General features: G+C 42.5%; 1 protein-coding gene across 3 annotated transcripts; it reads left to right on the plus strand.

The window, feature by feature from the left end:
* Window positions 1-327: 327 nt before the first annotated feature.
* Window positions 328-14,790, plus strand: kiaa0232 (KIAA0232 ortholog). Of its 3 annotated transcripts, none has more exons than XM_053415560.1 (8): window positions 328-630; window positions 3,496-4,068; window positions 4,486-4,626; window positions 7,395-7,464; window positions 7,573-7,657; window positions 7,777-11,140; window positions 11,321-11,429; window positions 12,102-14,790. In XM_053415560.1, the coding sequence occupies exons 2-8, from the start codon at window positions 3,832-3,834 to the stop codon at window positions 12,116-12,118; spliced, it is 4,023 nt and encodes a 1,340-aa protein (XP_053271535.1). In that variant the 5' UTR covers window positions 328-630; window positions 3,496-3,831; the 3' UTR covers window positions 12,119-14,790. The 3 variants fall into 3 exon arrangements, with proteins under 3 accessions (XP_053271535.1, XP_053271534.1, XP_053271536.1); XM_053415559.1 differs by having other exon boundaries at window positions 328-561; XM_053415561.1 differs by lacking the exons at window positions 328-630; window positions 3,496-4,068; window positions 4,486-4,626 and adding an exon at window positions 6,017-6,631.

The raw sequence follows: 14,790 nt of genomic DNA on the forward strand, positions 1-14,790 counted from the left end.
TAACTAGTTGAGAAACTGTGGTGGTTTTATTCAGTATTAATTATACATAATATCATATTATGCATATATATGTTTTGTTCGTTTTTTCTTTTTATAATAGCCTCAACCCCTCATTGATTAAACTCCATGTGATGACTTTAACGTGTGGTTATGCAGCATGTCCCATTAGGGTAGGGGCACTACTTGGGCTTCTGATGCAATCCTCTTGCGGAGGAATCAAACCTACGCGAACAGGACGGCGGAAGTTCGCCTTGTTGCCTGGATACGACGCGGAGGGCGGCGCATTCAGTGGCCCTGCACAGAGTGAAACTGGCCTCCGGTGGCGGACATTGCGGCTCGAGGTGGCATGTGTCATCGAGGGACGACCCCACTGCGGCCGGAGCCCGAATGTCGCCGGTTTTCCTGACGTTGTTGAAGAAGCGCTGGATGTGAAGACAGCGCCATTTCTGTCGGCGTCCATGATACGCGATGCTACCGCAGCGGATTCCAGAGCCTGAGCTCGGAACGGCAGCGGGAGAGAAATAGCCGCTCCCCTTTCCTCTCTGCTTCAGCCCACGGCAGGTACGTGAACCTCTGGTGTCGCATCTTGTTTCTCGCCGCGGCGCCTCCGCTGAGTGTCCCTGCGTCTGAGTGAGTGCACTGTTTCGCCGTGTGACGTTATGGCGCACATTTTTGAAGGGAAACCGACTGACAGTCCTGTGGTAGTTCACCGGGGCAGCCGCTCCTCCTCCCCCTCGGTCACAACAACAAGAGGACGTGAAGGCGAACGCTACTTTCGCACGGAATCCGCTTTCTCCGCTACATGCTCGGCGGCCGTTGGCACCGTGTTTCCGAATGGAAGTCCACATTGGCCTAACGTTAGCGGGTTCGCTGCTTGGCTAACTTCTAAATGGGGAACCGTCGGGGCTTTAATGTCACCGTATACAAGTAGCCTCCGCTCACCTGCCCTCGGACTCAGAAACTAGCGTTGGTTTCGAGGAGACAGCGGGACTGGACGACTTTCACACAGAACACGCAGTGTGTCATGTGCGTGGTGCATGTCAAGGAATCACTAATATTATTAAACTGATTACAGGACGAGGAGCTCCCGGGAGCTAACTTGGCTAACTTAGCTAACATTAGCTAAAGGTCGGTGGTGGAGCTAACCTTGTCGTTTGACTGCTAAGTCGTGGTTGCTAACCCGAAGTTAACAGCCAAAAGTCAGCGTGGCGTCGGCTGACACTTCTTCTCTCGCCAGCGACCGGGCAGTAATTTAACATGCTAGTGACATTAGCCATTGATCTCAAACGTCGTGTGTAGCCAAGCGATGCAGCGTTGACACAAGCGAACTGCCAGGATCTGCACACAGACTCACACCAGGAGGAAAGCAGCGTAATTCTGCTGTAAATAAAATAAATTGTCGGAGAGATTAGACCAGTGGATTGTGGGGTGAAGTTGGAATGGGGACGGGGCAGTCGGGGGGTAAGATCCACACTGAAACAGCTGGGTTGTAGTTGTCACTGGTCAGCCATATTTAGCACTCATCGATGGGGCCAGCAGACACATCAGCTGTTTTCTGTCTTGATGTAACAGACCGGCACGTCGTTATTCTGTGAAATGGCGTTGAGTGCCGGGATCGCGTGGCTGCATGCGGCAAAGCTTCTTATCTTTGCCCTTTTGACGTCTCCAACGGGCAACTCCATACTGTACGACTGACGAGCGATCCAGCCAATCAAACGAGCACAGCCTCCATTTGCTCTTCGCGTCGGCCGCCTCGTCCCACTGCTGCCATATGAGACACATGCACTTGACAGGCAGCGTTTCCCCGCACTGTTACACTCACATACATGTGCCCGCATGTCACGCTTTGCTTTGTCATGGAAACTCACCGGGACATTTTGGGTGTATTCCTCACCATGAAAGGGGAAACAACAGCTTGTATACAACAACACGATTGAGCTCAGAGAATATTCAATATATGTAGTGTGCAATAATACAATTTACATGCAGTATGTGTAATATTACAGTTTTTTTTCATTATCGTGCAATATTTCAATACCATGTGCAATATCCCATATTACGAACCCCTTTATAATTTCCACTTACTGCCACTTTTGTTCTAAGTTTCTCTGCAAGATGTAACTTTCTTATTTGTATCTATTTTTAGGCACTGATTCTGTGTTTTTCTGTATACACATACATGTACTTGTTATTCATCCTATTCTCTCTTTAACGAACTGTGATGCAAGGACTTAGTTAAAAAGACAAAAGACTTGGACAGGACTTCATACAATTAGTTTAGGAGAAAAACGCAATTGGTGAAGTACTTTTTATTTTTAAACGAGGTTGCGAGGGTTGACAGCTTTTCGATTGACTTTTTATGACTGTCATTCTTACCCATAAGAATATATGAATAAGAATGAAAGTCATAAAAGTAAATCCAATATATATCCAATATCTCTCTCTCTCTCTCTCTCTCTCTCTCTCTCTCTCTCTCTCTCTCTCTCTCTCTCTCTCTCTGAAAATTAAAACTTGAAACATGTGTATAGCGCCAAATCAGAACATGCATTATGTCAAGGCACTTAACATAGTAAGGTCGAGACCGTACAAATCTGGAAATTAAATACTGTTCCAATGCACAACCAGCTTTAGATATCTTGCCAAAACTAATGTGACTGAACATTGTACAATAAAGGCTCAATAGTCTTTAGACAAAATCCACAAGGATCTTCATCAAAATTAAATATGTCATCTAATGTTTCTAATTTAAAACCACGTGTCTTTAATTTTAGGTGGATTAATCAGTTCCTATTGAAACCACACAGCTGTTGTGTTTTTTGTTTTGGAGGGCATGATAATCAAGTAATAATAAGGATTATTATTATTATTACTGTTATTATTAAAGGGTTTCTCCCTCTCTCAGATGTACAGCAAAGCCTTGCCTCCTTCAGATATTTCCAAACAAATGTGGTTACGACCCTTCTCCAGTCAAACCTTGAGACAAACCTCTACGCAGGTTTTTTAAACTTGGGTTAATTCGCTAAAAGGACGTCTGACTCCTTTCCCTTTGCTAGTCGAGGAGTTTGCGAACGCACCAGCAACTGAGGTGCCCCCTCACCTCCTTGTCTTGCCAAATTTGTGCGTTCACCTGGGTGTTATGTTTCCATCACTGCCCATCAGAGCTGGAGCAGATTAAAACCTGTGTCTAGTGCAGAGTCCTTTGACCCAGGAGTGAATGCCGATTGTATCCATTTTTCCGCTGCGGACAAAAGCCAGATGTTGGCGGGTGGTAGTGGGAAGGTGGCTTTAGATTGCATTTACTAAACATGTGAATAACTTTCTTGTGAATGTTTGAGATACGTCCATGTTAATGTGAGATGTCCCTTTCTTTTGAGTGGGGAGTATTTTCAGGAAAAATCACATCACCATGATTTAAACTCAACCCACTGGTAGAGTGTCAGTGAATGATCTCATTTACACCTATTTATTTTGTAAATGTATGTTGCTCTGTTTCAGGTTGTGTCGGTGAAGTGAGACCTTCCCAAACAATGGACCCCTCCGACTGAGACGCAAACACATCTTGTGTTTTCTCAGCAGCTGAGAACTATCAGCAGCTTAAGCCATGCCTGACGAGTAAAATAACCTTTTGCTTAAAGCAATAAAAAAAAGAAAGAAAAAAAGCTACTACATGTCTCCTCATGTAGAGCTCCCTGGGTGCATCCTGCTGGAGTGACTTCCCCCTCTTCCAGATAGGTTCTGCCTGATCCTCTCTCCGTACCCTTTTCCACCGACCACCCATATTTACCCATCATAATGCTGCTCCGCCTGAGAATGGCCAACACCTGAGGTCCCATGCGTCCAGTGAGCACCGATTCAGACGGTCCAGCTCCTCCTGAAAACTTCTCCTGCCCCTACCCCGTCGTGGGCCCCCTGCCTGCCTCAGAGATGTCCCTTCTCCAGTCACTGGGTCCTGTGCAAAGCTGGCTTGGCCAGGAGCTTGAGAAGTGCGGGATTGATGCGATGATTTACACCCGCTATGTCCTCAGCCTTCTCCTGCACGACAGTTACGACTACGACCTCCAGGACCAGGTGGGCTCAGACAACATCAAACATATAATTCAAGTCTAGTCAGAAAGCTTTTTATAATTTTTCACTGTGTGTATTGTCGAATTTTTTAGAAGTGAGTTTTATTCATGAGGGGAAATTGGTGTGGGGGTTATAATCGCCTTGTTAGAGGAAGACCATTTTTACAGGATAGGTTAACAATGAGGCTTTTCTTTCATCTCATGGCTTGTGTACCTCTGACTAACTCCTCTGATCCAATTTGCCTGATTTATGTGTTAATTGTTATGATGCATACACATGTATAGAAATGCCCATACAAATGTATCATATTTATGTATATAGTATATATGTGGGATTTTATTATGCTTTGGCTTTTTCCATGTTACTTTATATCACTAGTTGGTCTTTTGGCACTGACTTGTCTTGGTTTGTGCCTGACAGGAAAATGACATCTTCTTGGGCTGGGAGAAGGGAACTGGGAAGAAATGGGGTAAGAGTAAGAAGAAGGGAGGGACTGACCTGAGTCTTGAGGAAATGAAGAAACAAGCCGCTGTGCAATGCCTCCGCTCCGCATCTGATGAAGTAAGCATTGTTCTGCCTGTTTGATGTAATACTGTGATTGTCATTATGTTCAAGTTGTGGTCAAATGATGCTTCACTTTTCTTAGGTGTAAAACAATCATTATGCTAAACCCCTTTTGCTTTGGAGGTATGGCAAACAAAAACAGTTTGACCTGCGTTTTATGGAGCTTTTGAAAGAAAAATAGGAAAAACAGAATGGAGAAGACTTGGGTTGTCATTTGTGTAATTATGCCAGAAACCTGCTACTGTCGTATTCCTTGTTGCTTGTTAAGGTGCAGTCATGTAGATATTAATTGCATGAATCACAGTGAATGAAGCTTTGTTGGTGTGGGAGGCTAACGCGTTGAACAAGAGAAGATCTTAATTGAGTGGATAGCTGAGTGGCCACACCTTCAAGAATATTTTTTCATATGAACGCTGGAAAATGTCCGGTGAATCAAAGAATCGGGGAGTTACTCTTGCACATGTGAAGCAGAATTCCAAAGCCAGTCTGTGTCTGATGTGTTCTCACCTCAAGTGACCTGCTCTATACACACACAGGCTCAATTAGGCATTACACACAGTTTTTGCACCGGGGCTGGCAGGGTATAGTCCATTTGATGCCCAGTCCAACTGATTTGGACATTTGCATTCTCCCATAAAGCTTATTATGTCACAAAAAAGTTTAGATTTGCAGTGCAGGTGTAAAAGCACAATCAGTTAGTCTTTCTTATAAAGGTTATATTAAAGGTGTGTAGAATTATTTGCCATGAATAAAATATTGATAATTATATTTTCATTTGAGCATAGCTATGATTGAGTATTAAGACCATATTGAAGGGAAAACATTAGAGATTTAAAGAATAAAGTTAATATTATAGAATTAAGATGTAATTTAAAAGTCGTATTATTTAGAGTAAAAGGGAAATAATAAATCAGCAAGGAGAAGCAATGCTTGCTGGTGTTCCACTCCTTCTGAATCCAAAATCTTGAAGCACTCTTATAGTTCCTTGAGAAACTACAAAACCCTTTGAATATCACGCAGATGTAATCAAATATGTCTCTGCTGTCACCATTTAGAAAATATATTCCTCCAAGTTTGCGTTTTTTCTTCAGAATAGAGCTTATCATTCATGCTAATGAGCCAAAAGATGTAGTATGTTATTTGTGAAATCTATACTAAAGTATAACTTAACAAGATTTTCACATTCCTTATTTTAGCGTAGATGACAGGCTGATCATCTGATATTAGTAAAATGACATATCTTAATAGTATGACTTTGTTCTCGTAGTTTTCTCCCTTTAAGAGGCCCTAATACTTATATATCCCCCTGAAACTAAAAATAACATTTATTTACATTAGAATGAGCCTAGTATATCTACATCAGGACATCTGCAACACAAGGAATACCTCTCTTCCTCTATTGAGTCCTTAATGTTGCACTGTCATGTTTCCACACACAGACAAACCAATCAGAAAGGGCTCTTTTTATGTTTTTAATGTTACTCGAAGGCCACAGTAGATTCGCCTTAACTCTTGGAAATGAGAAGATGAGGTGAGGGGTATTCGGTCGGCTGCAATTTGCAAACTCATCACTAGATGTCGATCAAAGATTCAAACTGAACCTTTAAGGTCAGCCGTTCTACGTTGTTAGTTGACAAAAAACAAATGCGCTCCCTGCTTATAATATGCAAACTTCAAATAGTGTCCTCTGTATGTTGGCTGAAAATTTGATTGAGCGAGTGGCTTACATTTTAGTCTGAGGCCAGCAGTAGTAAGGGAGGTGTGCTTTGGCTGAGAGTGACACAGACGTGGGGGGAGGAGGGTTTGTAAGGCAAGAGGAGTATTGAGCTCTTCTCTGGGGACTGGACTCTGCAGTCTATTTTTTAACCAACACACACTGCACAGGATTGCAGCAATGAGCAGTGGACTTGGTCGGCTGTCAGCTGACCGGCATTAGCACAATGATGCAAGAGGAAACACGGGGCAGGAGAAAAGCTTGCTTTGCCTTTCATGAGGTGGCATGGTAAGGAAATGGGAATATTATTTCTGGAAGAATGAACAGGACAGTAGATAGCTTATGAGTGTGGCAGGACAGATACCCCTGAGCAGATTCGTTGGGATTTTATTAGCCATTTTTTTTGACAGGGGCTATTTGGAGTGAGCTAACATTTGAACATGGGTGTTTTGTTTATTTCAATCCTTGTCCTTTATGTTTTTCACATTTGTTGTTGCTTTATTTGACAAGGCAATAAGCCAAACATGTAGTTAATGCTCAAGGTTTCACAACATTGTGCCTTTTTTTTGTTGTTTATTTGTAAAGCGTTTCTGAACCGTAGCTAAATATAGCACAGTCATCGCCAAGCATGCCTGTGCTCTCACAAGTCAGCTGGTTTGATGTGTGTCAACCCCATGCATTTTAATTATTTCTTTTGTGTCTCATATGGGGTCAAAGTATCTGTTTGCAATTCTGCATTCTTAACGAAGGCTCTTGGATCTTTCAACATCCACCATGTCTGTCCTTGTCTTTGGAAAAATGTATTATTCTTTTGTGACTATTTCAGCTCCCACAGTACTACAAATTGTCTTTTCATCAGCGGGTCCCATGTCTCAGAATACAACCATCCTTCGACATATTTATGTTAAAGGACTATGACCAATTCTAGCTAATGTTCAAGCTCAACGTCAGGCCAAAATATTAAGTTTGGTCCCAGTAGAGTTTTTTCCTTGCTGACCTATTTGACAATATGTTACAATAAATATTTATTTTGTGTTGTTCTTCTCTGTAGAACTCTGGAATTGAGAGCCTGGTTGAAGAGCTTTGCTCTAAACTTAAGGATATCCAAAACAAACAGAAAGGTTTGCTTTATTCCTAAGAACTATCATAAATAGAACATTTTAATTTAAAAATAAAGTTGATTAATAACTGTTCTAATATGATGTCTTATTGTTCAATGTCCTTTACAGAGGAAAAGCAGATTCAAAAGAAATCTGATGGCTCTCAGTCTCCAGAGCGAGCTGAGTCCCCCTCTTCAAAGGACCAGGTGGAAATGTAAGCCATATAATGGACACCATGTACCATTATGTACACACCCTTATTTACTTTTTTATTAAACTACTGCTCTGAATACATTTAAATCAAGTTTTCTCTCTTGTCTGTTTTGACTGCAGGTATTATGAAGCCTTTCCTCCTTTGTCAGAGAAACCTGTTTGTCTCCAAGAGATCATGACGGTGTGGAACAAGGCAAAGACCTGCGCATACTCAAGTTCTTCATCCTCTGCAGCCCCACAGACCAGCACGGACACCTCCTCCCCAAAAGATTGCAACAGTGAAGGTGAAGCTGCAAAGGAGAGAAATCTAGACGCGTGTATTGTCACCAGTGAACGAGGCCAGCAACGACGAAGCAAGAAGGAGAAGGAAAACCGTTATCATGGTGGCGCAGCAGCGGAGGAGAAATCTACCGTCCACTCTAAGAGACAGACCAGACACAGATCTGAGGGCAAATACAGACCCAGATCCTGGTCGTCAGGCTCTAGTGAGGCGGGCTCCAGCTCAAGTGGGAACCAGGGTGACACCAAGTCATCCAGAAGCAAGGCAGTTAGAATAAGGCACAAATCCAGAGAGGCTGCAAAGAACAAGAGAACACGCAACAGTGGACAGGTGAAGCTCCAGGTGAAGGTAATTGACAAAGACGAGCGAAGAAACACAGGGGGGAGCAGCAGCGGCGTCACCGGAAATGCTGCAAAACAACCACAGCTTTACAAAAAGGGGAAGAGGCTGCTAAAGGAGATTCGTAAAGATCCAGGCTGGGTGGAAGCAAAAGAGTTCAGGGTTGAGGCCGCAGACAAAAAGGAATACATGGAGGAGCCACTTTGGTATACTGAGCCCATCACAGAGTATTTTGTACCTTTCAGCAGCAGACAAAGCAAACTGGAAACAAAATATCGTAGTAAGATAGACTCTTCAGACGGCTTTGCCATGTCAACTGACATGGAGAGGCTGCCGGAGAGAATCCAGGGAATCTGCATTGCCAATGAGAGCTACCAGAGAGCCTACCTTGCAGCAGGCTCGTTTGTGGATGGGCACTTTGTGGAAGGGCCTGGTGAAGCAGAAGACGAAACTGCTGATATCACTGGGACCTCCAGCTGCCCTCAGCCAGAGGATGGAGATTTAGATGACAAGCATCTGTCTGAATTCACTCACTTCTATGAAGTTGATATTTATCAATCCATATTGGATACTAGTGCCTCAGACTCAATACAAGAGAGTCGGATCTTAAGCATGATTCGACAAAAAAGCAAAGAGCAAGGAGACGTTGAGGCAGATTGTTGTTTAGTGTTAGATGGCTTTGAGCAGCAAGGGAAAAGTGCAATACGGGAAGACTCACAGGAAGCTTCGGGATCTGTTGGATTCTTAATGGAGGATCTGGAAAACATGGCTCAAGTGTGGGGATGTTATTCACCCTCTACTTCAGAAGATATCGATGGAGAAAGCTTCGTAGGAGACTCTCCCATTCGCCTCTCCCCCCTTCTCGATAGTGTTTCGTTCACCCTGAGCAAACTATCTGAAAATGTGGAGGAGCCACCTGTTCCTGAAGCCACCGGTGAACCATCTGGTTTGAACTCATCCCGCTTCTCTCTTTTCGAGCTGCAGTATGACAGTCCCACTTTCCCTTTTCCCCGCGACTCACTCACCGTTGGTCACGAAAACAACACAGATTCTAGTAGCTGTCTCGACCCACATTCTAATAAACAGTCTCGTTTGCTAATATGGACCAAAAATAGTGCCTTTGACGAAACTGAACACTGTTCTAACCTTTCAACTCGAACATGCAGTCCGTGGTCACATTCAGAGGAGACTCGTTCAGACAACGAGCAAGGAAATGCTGCGACAGAGGATGCTGCTCAAATTGGCAACAAAGAGATTGATTGTATGATCCCTCCTCTCTCTGGTGCTTATCTAGAGGAAGAAATCTTGGATTTTTTGCAAGCGGAGACTTGCCAGAAGTGTGAGGAGGTCAGCGTTGTCACAGCATCCAATCAGACCACCAAAAAATCTAAATTGGAGTCCATTTGTGGAATCGCATTGGAAGAGGATGAGAGTAAACAGTACAGCACTGGCATGTTTTCAGACAACACAAACCAACAGAGTGATGATTACAGCTCAGGGATAATAAAGGACATTTGGACTGCAATTGGAGATGGCAAATCTGTAATGTCAAGACAAGGAGTAGAAATTCCAAGTGAGGGGCTATTCTCAGATGAGTCCGGCAGTTACTGCTGCAGCTGTCTGGAGGTGGAGGCAAAAGCCGTTCCAATTCGGGGGCCTCAGAAAAAGGCAGTGCAGCGGTCAGAGTATCACCTTTGGGAAGGCAAGAAACAAGAACAGGACCTAGCCAAAAACAAACTTTCAAAGGTAGATGGTTCTGGGGATTACATGACTCCGTCCAAGCCCTGGGACTTGAGCTCTGACAAGGAGAGCACGTCATTCATCCTAGGAGGGGTGTATGGAGAGCTGAAGACGCTGAGTGGTGATAAAAATTGGGCTGTCGTGCCGCCAAGTGACACCCAAGATAGCCTGCTCAAGTGTGCCGCCGCAGCTGCATCTGCTTCCAGCTCGGACATGCTCACCATCACTGGCACAGATGTGTTCATGAACAGGAGCAGCTGCTTTGCCCCTGGGCAGAGGCCCCTGTGGAGGCCTCTTGTGTCCTTTGGGCAGAGTGACCAGGCCATCAAAGGAGGCGGAGATGGATTGAATAAGGGATTTTCTTTCATCTTCCATGAAGATTTGCTTGGATCGTACGGAGGCTTGCATAGTGAGAAGCAAGGTTTAGAATACCCGTTCGCATCCTTCAACCTAAACAATCCCTTCTCTCAAGTCCTCCATGTTGAGTGTTCTTTTGAGCCTGAGGACATGGCCTCTTTCAGTCCAGGATTCAAGCCCAAATCTATTCTGTGCTCGGACTCGGAGAGTGAAGCGTTCCACCCACGAATATATGGTATCAACCGGACACAGTACAGGGCCATTCGCATTTCTCCCAGGACCCATTTCCGACCAATTTCGGCCTCTGAGTTGTCTCCTGTTGGAGTGAGCGATTCGGAGGCTGAGACTGACAAAGAGGAGATGAGTTTTCCCGTCCTGGCGCCGGTGGACGTCTTTGATGATCCTCAGGCAGACCTCAAACCTCTGGAAGAGGATGCAGAATGTGAGGGCCCTTATTACGGGAAGTCAGAACTGGAATCTGGTAAATTTTTACCCAGATTAAAGAAGTCTGGCATGGAGAAGAGTGCCCAGACTTCTCTGGATTCACAGGAGGGCTCCAGTACCCTCCTGCCAATCGCTGAGCAAGAAATTTGCTTAGACTGCAAAACGGCAGCAGCTGCATCGACTGCTGGTGGACAGACGGATGTCTCAGTAGACAAGATTCAAAAAGAGGAGTCTTCAGAAGAAAAAGAGTCCTACTTATGTGCACCAGCATGTCAGATCCCCAAGTATGGGATTGCGTATGACTTTGTTGGAGATGTGCCAGAGGTGAGGATTTCTTTGAAATAATTTCCTCAGATTAATATGTATTTATGCCCAGTGTGCTAGAGAATTGTAATACAGATATACAGCTAACCATTGAGGGTTTCACAATCTACTGTCTGCTGCTCCATCTCTGATATCTTATTCAGCCGTTTACTGAAACCACTTCTCATTTGTCCTGTTTAGTTCCCTCTGTTAAATATAAGTGGACAGGGAGGAACAGGTAACCAGCAAGATGAGTGCTGGTGGCAAACCACACTCTGCTCCCCCCTTTTCCCTGGATCTCAATGTACAGGTACATTTCTTGGGAGAAAGAAAAAGTTAGAAATGATATATCAGATATATATATATCATTTCTAACAATTCATTTTCAATACTTTTCTTTTCACAATACATCAAACCACTGACTGTTAATGTCTTTGACAGTATATTCTTTCAATGTAAGGGACGATCCAAATAAGGGGTTACAATCATTACTAAAAAAATTACGAAACATAATAAACAGCTAAATGTTGAACACAATATGGTCTGTGACCACTGCTATTTGTGTGGGGCAGGAAAAGTCATGAAAAGGTTTTTTTTGCATCTGGATGTGGGCACAGTATGAAGTGAAACTGAAAAAGAGACGAATCAAAGTTCTTGATTGTAAACCTTGATTTATATGTTTAAACAAAGAACGATCAGTCATTGATTGTGTGAATTCCCTCAATATTATCCTGCCATTCAGTCAGGTATACATACAGTGTCAGGGAATCTGTATGTTACACTAGGAAACCCCTGCTGCACCTGCTGATCCATCAAATCGTATAACCTCTCAAAGCAGAATCCACATTTTTGGTATGAGCTCTTATGTGGTGAAGACATTTGACACAAAATAGATATAGGTTCAGTTTATTATAACTAGGTGTCAGCGTGGATATTGTCTTATGTAACAATCTAACATGTTTTTCCTGACTATCTTCTCCAGGGAGCAGCAACATTTGAAAGCTACAGTTTTGAAGAGGATGCCTGTCGTCAAGAGGAAACCCTCTTCTCCTTTTGTGACTGGACCTCTACCAGCAAAGAGACACCCGTTCAAAACCCCCACCCGCACATAAACCCTGCTGGTTTTCATTTACTAACTTAAATCCATGTGTAATCAACAATCAGATCAACAAGAAGTGAGTGAAAAATAGGAAAACTCAAAAAATATGTTCTGTCTTTGAGTGATGCCAGTGATGTGCGAACATGCATTTTAGAATTTCAGTTGATTCTTCTGTACACTGCTCCTCATTCAAGTCTCTCAGTTAGTAAGTAGGGGCAATCTTTTTTTCTATCCTTGTCAGTTTTGTTCCCACCAATTTGCTTTTGAACCAGGTTACTGGTAGTTGGTGGTGTCTGAATGGTTGTGCATGTTTGTTTGTCCAGCCAGTCTCACTCCTTTTTTCTAGTTAAACCTAACGTGTGAAACGACTGCAGTCGCATCCTCTACTTTCCATCTTGTGTTCAGAAAGGCAAAATAAAGGATGTTGGGGTTTTTGAGTTGTGTAAAAGTTTGAGAGTTACACTGAGCTAGTTTGGTTGGAAGACTTTCTGAATGTGAAGTAGAGAATGGGTGCAGATTTCTTCTAAATATCCGTAAATTCCCCACGTGTGAGAAGTTACTATAAATGAGTCTGATTTTTGAATGGTGATAGTCTTTCAAAAGCTAGTAGTAGACTTAGTACGGTTTGTGAAGCTAAAATAATAAAAATTCTTCAAAAATAATTAAAAAAAGGAAATCAAAAATATGTTTTGTTGGCAAAAATACAAATAATCTAATTGAAATGCAATGCTGTAAAAGATTTAGGGGGGAGAAAAAAAGGTTTGTGAAAAGACATGACACGACAGCCATTTCTGCAGACACCTGCGTTGCAACTGAATGAAACCGTTTTTTTTTTTTTTGTCATTTCTATGGTACAGACTATTGGTGCTATAAATATGTTCAAATATCTTTTTGAAGATCCATTATATGGCTGACGTAGACGGCAAAGCCCAGTTTTGTTTGTAGTCCAGACAGTCGAGACTCCATGAATATATTTTTACGAAAGTTGTTAAAGAGGAAAAACTGTTCTAAATGTGGCTTGGTTTTTATTTTGAGGTAGCTGCTTAGTTGTCAGGCCTGTAACAGCTGAAACAGAAAAGCCCTGCAGGTATTTAAATCTTGTGTTTTTATCACATCCTTTCAGTCCATTGTCTCCAAGCAGAAAGGACAAATTCTGCATCAAGCAAATCAATTGTCCATGCTACAACTAAACTAAATCTATAACAAAACAAATAGCGGGGCAATGTTTAAACCAAAAACATACATTACATCATCACACTAACATACAAATGCTTTTTTCATGTGACGTGTGTTTTTATTTTTATTTTCTTTGGTTTACAATATATCTTGTCGGAATATTAAGTAATGTCTCACTGTGTTTGTCAGCATAGAACTTGTGATGGCACCGGTTCAGAGTGAGTGTCTGAGAACTTTATCTCAGAGAAATGTGACCCTGTGCAGATGCGCACATTCACAGAAATGCAAACATGTTCGGGGAATTAAAAAAAAAAATTAAAAAAAAAACCTGAAGAGATTAGTGTTGAGGTGTGGTTTGCTGACCTTTTGTGTGACCTGTGCTTTGAAAATTAAATTTAGTTAAAGCATTTACAGATCAATTTTTTTTAACAGGTTTTGAGGACAGTAGCAGGGCAGTTTATTTGTCTCATACTTTGATACTGAAGCACAGATGAACTCAAACCATCCCTCCATTAATGAGTAATTAGAAATAATGCACTGTCGCAGGTGAAGGTGTCTCTATTCCCAGCATGGCTTTGGAAGTGGCTTCCTCGTTTTGACAAATGCAAAGAGTAAAGGCCCACTGCATTTTTTTTTTCTTCCCCTCAATCCGATGCCACCCTAACCCCCAGTAGCTGAATGAAAGGTACTCAACTTCAGGGTCATGTCCCATTTCTTTGACAGTCATCAGACACTCAGGAATTTTTTACAAGCATAACTGCATAATCCACCCATCGGACCTGTGACAGTGCATTAATGTTAAACATTTCTTTGATTGTAGAGCAGAAATTACTGACAGTTCTCTCCCAGCAAACCACAGAGAGGACTGTTGTTAATTTTGAGCTATAGGTTTAGGAAAAAAAACAAAAGAACTAAGCCATTGAGATTGCATAAGCAATGCGGAGGGGAATCCCAAAAACCCTGAGTCCTATGCAATTCCTTGGCGCATGTAAACAGTCAACAGTATATGAAGAGAAGTCATTCAGTTCATTTTGCATGTTGATAAATTATGAGTGAGGGACAAGTGAGAAAAAAACAACAACCAAGGAATGTCCCTAAAAAAGGAGCATGCAAACATCACACTCCATCTTCTTATGTTGGGTTGAACAAAATAGTTTTGGTTGAAGTAAAAAATATTACGAGTGAGGTTGCGTCAATGAGTGAAAGAATGTGATGCTTGTTTGTGTGAATGTTTGTGAGTGTGTGAATGTATGCAAGAGGCTGAGTCACAAAAGGCACTTATTGGGATTTGAAAGGAACGCATCACACCTTTCCTCATTTAATTCTTCCATTTTGATAGGCCGTATTTAAAGAAGAAAAAAAAGAGAGAAAAAAAAAACAGCGTATGAAGAGAAAA

The sequence above is a fragment of the Pleuronectes platessa genome, chromosome 23, assembly GCF_947347685.1.
Source record: "Pleuronectes platessa chromosome 23, fPlePla1.1, whole genome shotgun sequence".
In the NCBI taxonomy this organism is placed as follows: Eukaryota; Metazoa; Chordata; class Actinopteri; order Pleuronectiformes; family Pleuronectidae; genus Pleuronectes; species Pleuronectes platessa.